This window comes from Ostrinia nubilalis, chromosome 20 (genome assembly GCF_963855985.1).
Source record: "Ostrinia nubilalis chromosome 20, ilOstNubi1.1, whole genome shotgun sequence".
In the NCBI taxonomy this organism is placed as follows: Eukaryota; Metazoa; Arthropoda; class Insecta; order Lepidoptera; family Crambidae; genus Ostrinia; species Ostrinia nubilalis.
Genome location: NC_087107.1, coordinates 9,416,317 through 9,425,710, shown reverse-complemented (window position 1 = coordinate 9,425,710; position 9,394 = coordinate 9,416,317). Strand labels below are relative to the sequence as shown.

The 9,394-nt window shown below is 42.6% G+C and overlaps 1 protein-coding gene across 3 annotated transcripts in view; it reads right to left on the bottom strand.

Moving 5' to 3' along the window:
- Nucleotides 1-6,030: 6,030 nt before the first annotated feature.
- LOC135081621 (FHIP family protein GJ17503) overlaps nt 6,031-9,394 on the bottom strand; it is a 37,628-nt gene continuing 34,264 nt past the window's right edge. For all 3 annotated transcript variants that reach the window (XM_063976373.1, XM_063976374.1, XM_063976375.1), the window contains 3 exons: nt 8,102-8,243; nt 7,293-7,415; nt 6,031-6,917 (listed from right to left, as the gene is read on the bottom strand). In XM_063976373.1, the coding sequence (XP_063832443.1) occupies nt 6,673-6,917; nt 7,293-7,415; nt 8,102-8,243 (510 nt within the window). In that variant the 3' untranslated portion in view covers nt 6,031-6,672. The remainder of the gene's footprint in view (nt 6,918-7,292; nt 7,416-8,101; nt 8,244-9,394) is intronic.

The window sequence follows — 9,394 nt, the reverse complement described above, 5'->3', positions numbered from 1 at the left end:
GACAAATTATTTTCGCTACAGTAGTACTTATGACTTGATATTGCAGCCAATATTTATAGTGTAACACAATCATGAATCTTAAATATTCCCGAAAACTGGCTCAAGTGTGAACAGGCACATGAAAGTAGATTGGATTCCATATGAATATTTATTAGAACGAAATAAATTGGACTGAAGCCATAACGACCAAGTTTACTACCATAGCAAATCCTGTTCACACTATCAGTGCCGTATTATCCATAAGGCACTTTAGGCCAGTGCCTAGGGGCCCACTATGGCCAGGGGCCCACTAAGACCAGGGGCCCAGCACTCCCGATTAAAAAAATGAAAAAAGAAAAATGTTAAAGATTATTTTTATGCAACAAAACTCAAACCACCTCAAAACTTCGCCTTATTTTGGTTTACACATTCAATCGTCATATTTCGATATTGTGGAACCTAATTCATTTTCGTGACGTTGGCATTACTGCTTCAAAGCAGTCGACCTGTCGACGGTCGACGCCCTTCAGAGGCTAAAAAGCCTCACTGCGGTGGCTAGGGAGAGGGCTGAGGGTGTGTTGGCTGTATCATTCGATATAGCCAACGCTTTCAATACCATCCCTCATTCCACCCTACTCTAGGCACTTCAACATCACAGAGTGCCTCAGTACCTTTGAGCGCTGCTGGCCGATTACTTACGGGACCGCGAAGTCCTGTGTGTTAACAGAGACGGCCAGCTCAAACGGCGCGGCGTAGCCAGCGGGGTTCCGCAGGGTTCGGTGCTCGGTCCACTCTTGTGGAACCTAGGCTTCAACTGGCTCCTCCGGGGCGTCCTTGTCCTTCTCGCGGGCATGAGTGTCATATGCTATGCGGATGACGCTCTGGCCACTGCCCGGGGAAGACATTTGGGGCCGCGGCACGGCTGGCATCGGCGGGCGGCACATTAGTCGCTCGCAGAATATGATGCCTCGGCCTGAAAGTCGCGCTGGAGAAGACTGAGGCCCTCTTCTTTCCGGGGCCTCGCCAGCGCGCCCCTCCCGAAGCGTTGAGGACGTTAGGATTGACGTCAAAGGCCAGATGAAATATCTGGGCCTCACGCTTGACGGGAGGTGGCATTTTAGCACGCACTTCAACGGGCTAGCGCCACGCCGCTTCAAGGCAGCCGGCGCCGCACTGAGTTGTCTTCTCCCGAATTTGGGATGGCCACAAACGAGGTGTCGTCGACTTTATGCCGGCGTTCTGAGGACCATGGCGCTGTATGGCGCTCCAATCTGCGAGAGAGCACTCAACAAGAGAGAGAATGCTGCCCTTCTGCGCAGACCCCAGCGGGCCATAGCGCAGAGGGTCGCAAGGACCTACCGCAGGGTAGGGCACGCTGCGGCGTGCGTCCTCGCTGGTACTCCTCCTTGGGAGCTAGAAACTGGGGTCTTGTCTGTCATCTATCACTGGATGGCAGACCAGAAGGCGCGTGGAAGGCGCCCGGCCCCGGAGCGGTGCGGCGCCGTCATGAAGACACGACTCGCGCGCAGTTTGGCCGCCGCACTCTGGACGGCATTGGTCCTGTTCTGGACAAATGGTTGGAACGACCGCACGGGTTCCTCACGTTCCGTCTGGCGCAGGTGCTGACCGGGCATGGCTGCTTCGGTTCGTACCTGCATAGAACCGGGCGAGAGGAATCCCCGTGTGCCACAAATACGGCGCGGCGGATGACACGGTGCAGCACACCTTCGCGGTCTGCACAGGCTACCCGGCTGAGAGGAGCAGCGCCGTGTCCTCACTGCGATCGTGGGCCGGGATCTTTCGCTTCCGAGCCTGGTCAACGCCATGCTGGGAAGTGAAGGATGCTGGAAGGCGGTCGCGTCCATTTGCGAAGAGGTCATCCTTCAGAAGGATCCTCTCGCCTCATCGCTCCGCAGGCGGAGAAGGCGGTTGTACGACCGTTCTACTCTGCCCCCAGGTGGCGGCCAGCAGGCCGGGAGTGCGGAGGCACCCTTGTCACCTTCGTCTGACGGGAACGGCTTGGCGTTTTGGGCATTCCCGTCGGACCCCCACAAGGGGGGCGTGTAGGGTCCGCCGTGTAGGCGAGCTGTCGCTGTAGCGTGGTGTCGCGGAAGTCTAAGGCTACGGCCGGATACTCGCGACACACGGTGGTCCCGATTTAATAAAACATGGACATTGATGCTAGAAGCACGAATTTTTTTTTGATGGTTACTGCTATGATAACTAATAAGGCAAAAAAATATTACAATCCTACGACGTCTATTTCGTAGTAAAAAAAAATATATAGATATTTTTTGTATGGAAGAAATTACGTTTCTGTAAATTTTTCGAAATTCTTAAACGATGTCAAGATGCCGATCACACATGTTATAAAACAAGTGATTCTGAGTATTTCATGCGAAGATACTTGTCACTTATCTCTGCGTACTTTTGAGTTATCGAGGGTTGAAAAATCGATTTTTTTATATTAAATATTTCCACGAAAAATTGCCAAAATTACAATATGGTGTATAAGGGACACCTTTGATGACACATAACAACGACTCGCACTCGCGCGCGCTCGTATGCATCAGCTTTTAATAAAATAAAATAAAAAAATAAGGGAAATACTTAATACAACGTTGTATGTATAGGTCCGCTGGCCGTCAAAAAGTAGCTTATACGAGAGGTTGCCCAATTTACAATATGTCCATCATTGATAACTCACACAAATATCATCTCTCTCTGAAGGATAACAAGTTTTTTTTGTTTCCAGAAGCTTTTGATAGGATGGAAGCTCATAAATACTTTCTGAAGTGAGAATGAATCTCAAATTGCGATATTGCCATTTTGACAAATTACATGATGTAACTAGCGCTAACGTTTATCTTCAGGTAGACACAGTTTTAAGTTAAAAGATTGTCTACTATTTCACACTGTTCTTCGTTTTGGAACAGTTCTTTGATTATAGGTAGTCGCTAATTTGGTTTTGTTAGACTCTTTCAGTTTAGCACATAAAGCGTAAACTAATTCCTCCTCAGAATGATCTAAAAGTGTTAGAGAGCGCCTCTTCTTCTGCAGAAGAAGAATTTTGCATAAATCTTCAAAAGGTTTTTTATTTATACCAGAAGTCGATGGTTGCACATCTACTTCCGCAGTCTCATCAACTGGAGCGTCTTCCTCGGTGTTAACGTTGTCTATGCGTTGTGTTAACTCGGTAAAAAACATTTTTTAAATCTATATTTTTACATTTCGGCCAGACCAATTCAGACTAAAATGACGAACGTATTGGCATTGAATTGTCTTCCGAAGATTTGCGTAATTATCAAATCATTAAGTCGTAATTTTACAAGAAATATATCAAAGAAGATATGGTCTGCTTCCAGCAGAGCCCAAAAGACATTTTTGCACCAGAATTCGCATTGGCTAGACTCTGAAATTGTCTGGCCGAATTGTAAAAATATAGATTTAAACAATGTTTTTTACCGAGTTAACACAACGCATAGACAACGTTAATACTGAGGAAGACGCTCCAGTTGATGAGACTGCGGAAGTAGATGTGCAACCATCGACTTTTAGTATAAATAAAAAACCTTTTGAAGATTTATGCAAAATTCTTCTTCTGCAGAAGAAGAGGCGCTCTCTAACACTTTTAGATCATTCTGAGGAGGAATTAGTATTTATGTGCTAAACTGAAAGAGTCTAACAATACCAAATTAGCGACTACCTATAATCAAAGAACTGTTCCAAAACGAAGAACAGTGTGAAATAGTAGACAATCTTTTAACTTAAAACTGTGTCTACCTGAAGATAAACGTTAGCGCTAGTTACATCATGTAATTTGTCAAAATGGCAATATAGCAATTTGATATTCATTCTCGCTTCAGAGAGTATTAATATGGGCTTCCATTCTATCAAGAGCTTCTGGAAACAAAAAAAACTTGTTATCCTTCAGAGAGAGACGATATTTGTGTGAGTTATCAATGATGGACATATTGTAAATTGGGCAACCTCTCGTATAAGCTACTTTTTGACGGACAGCGGACCTATACATACAACGTTGTATTAAGTATTTCCCTTAATTATTTTTTTATTTTAGTAAAAGTTGATGCATACGAGCGCGCGCGAGTGCGAGTCGTTGTTATGTGTCATCAAAAGTGTCCCTTATACACCATATTGTAATTCTGGCAATTTTTCGTGGAAATATTTAATATAAAAAAAAACGATTTTTCAACCCTCGATAACTCAAAAGTACGCAGAGATAAGAGACAAGTATCTTCGCATGAAATACACAGAATCACTTGTTTTATAACATGTGTGATCGGCATCTTGACATCGTTAAAGAATTTCGAAAAATTGACAGAAACGTAATTTCTTCCATACAAAAAATATGTATATATTTTTTTTTACTACGAAATAGACGTCGTAGGATTGTAATATTTTTTTGCCTTATTAGTTATCATAGCAGTAACCATCAAAAAAATTTTCGTGCCTCTAGCATCAATGTCCATGTTTTATTAAATCGGGACCACTGTGCGACACCCCCACTCGGGCTACGACGGAACGCCGCGGAGGTTTTAGTGGGTATACCCCGTCCTTTTCCCTTTTTAGGGCGCCGGAAGTCCCACACACCACCCTGTCCCCCGGCAGTGGTGACGGTGAGCAAAGCATTTCCCCCGCGACAAAAAAAGGGGGGCCCGAAACGAGCTGTGCCTAGGGGCCCCGAGATGGTTAATCCGGCCCTGCACACTATAGGTTGAACTATTACTTGGCATCTCAACTATCCATACTGTAGACCCTTACCATAATGCTCTTAACAATTTAAAAATATCTTTCTCATCCGTTGGACGGCAAAAGGACGTACCAAGCTTATAGGACATTTTACACTATCATGATTTTGCGCGAAAATTACAAATTGTGTGAAATAAATTTCTTAGCATACGCAAATTCCAAAAATAATCGTTTTACGAAAATAACAAACATTCATACATAAAATAAACATGTCAAAAGATCAAAACACATACAAAGGTCAAAATAGAATAAAACAATCGCAATAAAACTATATTCTCTAAAATATAATCTAACCTTACTAATAAAATTCGTAAAAATGAGCTGTAAGAATAAGAGTAGATAAGAAATATTTAAAAAGTTCAATAAATTGCACAAATTGAGGAGTTTCATAATAGTATCTCTAAAGGGATAAAAATTCAATATTTTATTAGTAAGGTGCGTGAAATTAAATAAAATCTTTAAGGTAAACTAAACTGCTAAAAATTATATGAAATACAATAATAATTATTTAATGTACACAAAATGTACTGTTAAACACACAAACTGGTCAAACGCATCACAAAAAATACTGTTAAAATGTAAAAATTATGTACAATAAATAATGTTATCCGATAAAATTTTTGAACATCACAAAATCACAGTTCAAAATTACGTTGATGGCAAAAGTTAATCAAAATCGTTGCGACTAAGATTTTAAAATTAATTAGAAACTAAAGTAAGGTACTTAGGATTAAGTAATGTGATGTTAACATTGGCGCTCGAACTTGCTTGGTAGTTTAATTGAAGGTATCATACTCGTTTTTAAACGACTTCAAAAAAGTAGGAGGTTCCAATTCAAGTGTTTTTTTTTTGTTTGTTTGTATGAATATTTTGTGCATAGTAGCGAAATATCTAAGTATGTATTTTTGGTGCTTATTATTACCAAACAAATTCATCCGCCAACAAACCTTAAGAAAAGTAATTATCTACTCACCCCTTTACTTGGAAAATAAATTTAAAATCAGTCATTTTTCGATGGCTACCGATTTCGAAAAAACTAATGAATCGCTACGTTAAGTAGAATTTCCAAATAATTCAAACCGAAAGTATAAGTAAAGGGGGAAATGTACTTCAAAAAGTGTAACGGTTTTACTAAAGGCGATCGCCCACGAGTCTTAAGTTAATCTTTCACTTCGTTGTAAAATACCTTAAGATCGCTATACTATGACATGAAATATTTTATGAAATACATTATTATATTTGATCGCTATACTATTGAACAAAATTACAGGAATCGTAATTTTGTTCAATTTTCATGCTTTTGTCATGAGAAATTGCTACATTGAACAGAAGTAGTGTTAAATAGGCGTTACTGGTTTTTTGACTGTCAAAAATGTGTCGTGGGACATGACCCTTAGAAAAACGTTACAGGCGAATTTTAAAATTAACTTAAGACTAAGTTCTAAAAGGCATGCGCATAAGAATAGAAATATTTAATAGCTTTGTATGATGAAACTTGTTCAATCGTTTCATTTACTTTAATAAAATTAGTCTACATTTAGTAGACAACTTACTTTCATTTAAAATTCAATTGAAACATTTTTATAATGCGTTTCGAAATTTAATTTACTAAAAAAATTAATTAAAATGCTGAAAATGTACTTTTGTCCATATTTTCTACTATTCATTTGAGCAGTATAAATTATACAGCCTTCATTTATAAATTATATCACGGGTTACTGTTCGTTAATTGACGACAAACATTTAAAAACACTAAAAAATCTACACGTTACGTTTTCGAAGTCAAAATGCCATATATCACGTTAGAATTTGAAACTAGATTGCGTGAAACGAAACGCACTACAAAGACGTGTCGTTGGAACGTTCCGGTGCACGCGCGGGCTTTTTGTTTTTTCTGAAGCCGCCCGCGGCATTGGCCGTCAGTCATAATGCCACAGAGCGAATATATGTGTCATCCTCGTAATTGTCAGCTGATAGCCTTAGGGCGTGTTCTTCGCACATGGCAGCGAGTTCCTTAAGCCACTCGTCTATTAGGACGGCGTTTAGAATGGAGCGGAGGGTGATGGATTGGCTCCAGTATGCCTCTTGTGTGAAGATGAACCGGCGCTGTGGACTCGCGTGGAAGGTGGCAGGTTGTACGTTTAAAGAGTTCTGCTGTGACGGCGATGCTGAAAGAGAATTGATTGGATTTTTATGTTTGTATAAAAAATTGACACGGCTTGGATTTAGATTGTTTAATGCCAGTTGCTTCATTTCTTTAAATGGTCATAAAACAAAATGCATCGTTAATCTGACGAATTGAAAACAAAAACTTAATGGACTCTACTCACTAGTCTTTAGTTTTTATTTGAAATCCTAAGTTTAAGGCTGGGTTGCACCATCTTACTTTAACATTGACCAACGTCAAAAATCTGTCAAACTCCATACAAAAAACACCGGTTATCGTCATAGTTTTACGGTCAAGGTTAGGTGGTGCAACACAGTCTAAGTGTATTTATGTGTCAACCATGCGTCCAAAATATTGTATTTTCAAATATACTTACAGGGTGTTTTTCTTCCAAACATACTAGAGAAGCTCGAAGACAGGCTCCGCCTTTTCGTTTCGACTCGTCGGAAAGGCGACACCTCCTCAATCTTTTGCGTCGGTGAATCATTACGGGCTTGACCTGTAAACAAACCATTGTTTTCTAAATGTTCATGTGAGTTTGATACCTAAAAAGTACAGTTGACAGCCCCACTAACTTAGCTTAAAGCTCGTCATACCTGCCTCAGCTCCACTACTTGCTTACCGAGTACCGAACCGAGTTCGTACGAAGTACCGAAGCATGCTGCCTAGAGTCAACCTTTTTTTTCACAGCGCTATCTGGCCCCAAAGTAAGCAATTAATATGCTTGTGTTATGGGTGCTAGCTTAACGAACGGTTAGCTAAGTTAGTTACGTTGTTAGCTTAGCTTAGCTTAACATTTCGCGTTCAAACTTCAAAACGCTTCGGGCATTTAGACTCAGGCGCAATGTCGACAACAATCAGAAGTCGGGCGAGGCGAAGCGAGGTTGTTCGAAGTTAAGTGCGGGTCTACACTATCTTTGATGTACCTCGGGTAACTTCACGAATGTTGTACAGTCTGTGAGCATGTAGAATTTTGTCCAATGACCCCAAGCTACCCATCCTTATTGCTCGCGCGTAATTATGTTGCTATCGCGCTCGCACACTCACTGCGGGCGCCCGTCGCACAGTCGCGACAGCATTATAATTACGCGCGAGCGATAAGGATGGGTAGCTAGGGGTCATTGGACAAAATTCTACGTGCTCACAGACCGGGCTTTAGCTGAGATATGTTTCGGTATAACTTACTATCTTCGTTCGTCGGCCCCCGCGAGTTCACTAACGCCATCTCGCGCTGGATGAGGAAGACCCTCGCCTTGTCCACCAGCTCCATAGTATTGTCCAGGCCGGTGGTAAGCTCGTCCACTTCGTCTCTTAGTTTGCTAAGTATCTGAAAATAAATAAGAGTAAATTAGCCAGTTTCTTTAAGAATCCTAATGTATGGCTATTTTTGAAACATTTTAAATCACTTTTGACTTCTTCTTCTTCTTTTCAGCCAAATGACGTCCACTGCTGGACAAAGGCCTCCCCCAAGGTTTTCCACAATGAACGGTCCTGCGCTGCCCGCATCCAGGCTCTTTCCGCGACCTTTACCAGATCGTCGGTCCACCTAGTAGGAGGCCTGCCCACGCTACGTCTTCCAGCCCGTGGTCGCCACTCGAGAACTTTCCTGCCCCAACGGCCATCGTCTCTACGAGCTATGTGCCCCGCCCACTGCCACTTGATTTTAGCAATTCTGCGAGCTATGTCGGTTACTTTGGTTCACTTTTGACTACGTTTTATAAAGCAGCAGCGAGGTTTTGACACGACACTCGTCATTCGACTGTTACCTGTCACTTGGGCGTAGTGTGAGTTTACGTCAAACGCATTCGATGTCGACTGCGTAAAAAAGTGACATTAAATGTATGACGGATTGTACAGCGCCCCTAGCAGAAACTTTCAAGAACTCAAATCTTCATATATTTTTTTAACGCTAGTGACGACGTTTGATGTAAACTAAGCCCTCCGTTTCCTCCTAATTTCACCTACCTCGGGAGCGTCGTGTCAGAAACTGGAGGTACTGAAGAGGACATCACTTCGCGCATTGCCAAGGCCAGAGCTACCTTCGCACAACTTCGCCCCATATGGCAGTCACGGAAATTGACCCGAAGGGTCAAGATCAAAATATTCGGGTCCAACGTTAAATCCGTTCTGCTCTATGGGTGTGAAACGTGGAAGGTCACCAAGGTTATCTCGCACCAGCTGCAGGTCTTCATCAACCGCTGCCTTCGCCGAATTCTCGGCATATACTGGCCCGAGAAAATCTCCAACGTCGAGCTATTGGAACGCTGCCACGAAATTCCGATCGACCAGCAGATCAAGCGCCGCAGGTGGAACTGGATTGGCCACACTCTCCGAAGGGACCCCGATCACATCCCTAAGCAGGCCCTGGATTGGAATCCCCAAGGAAAACGCAAACGTGGTCGACCCAGGCAAACTTGGCGGCGCACTGTAGCGGACGAGGCGAAGAAGATCGGCAAAACCTGGAGCGAGATCAAGCGA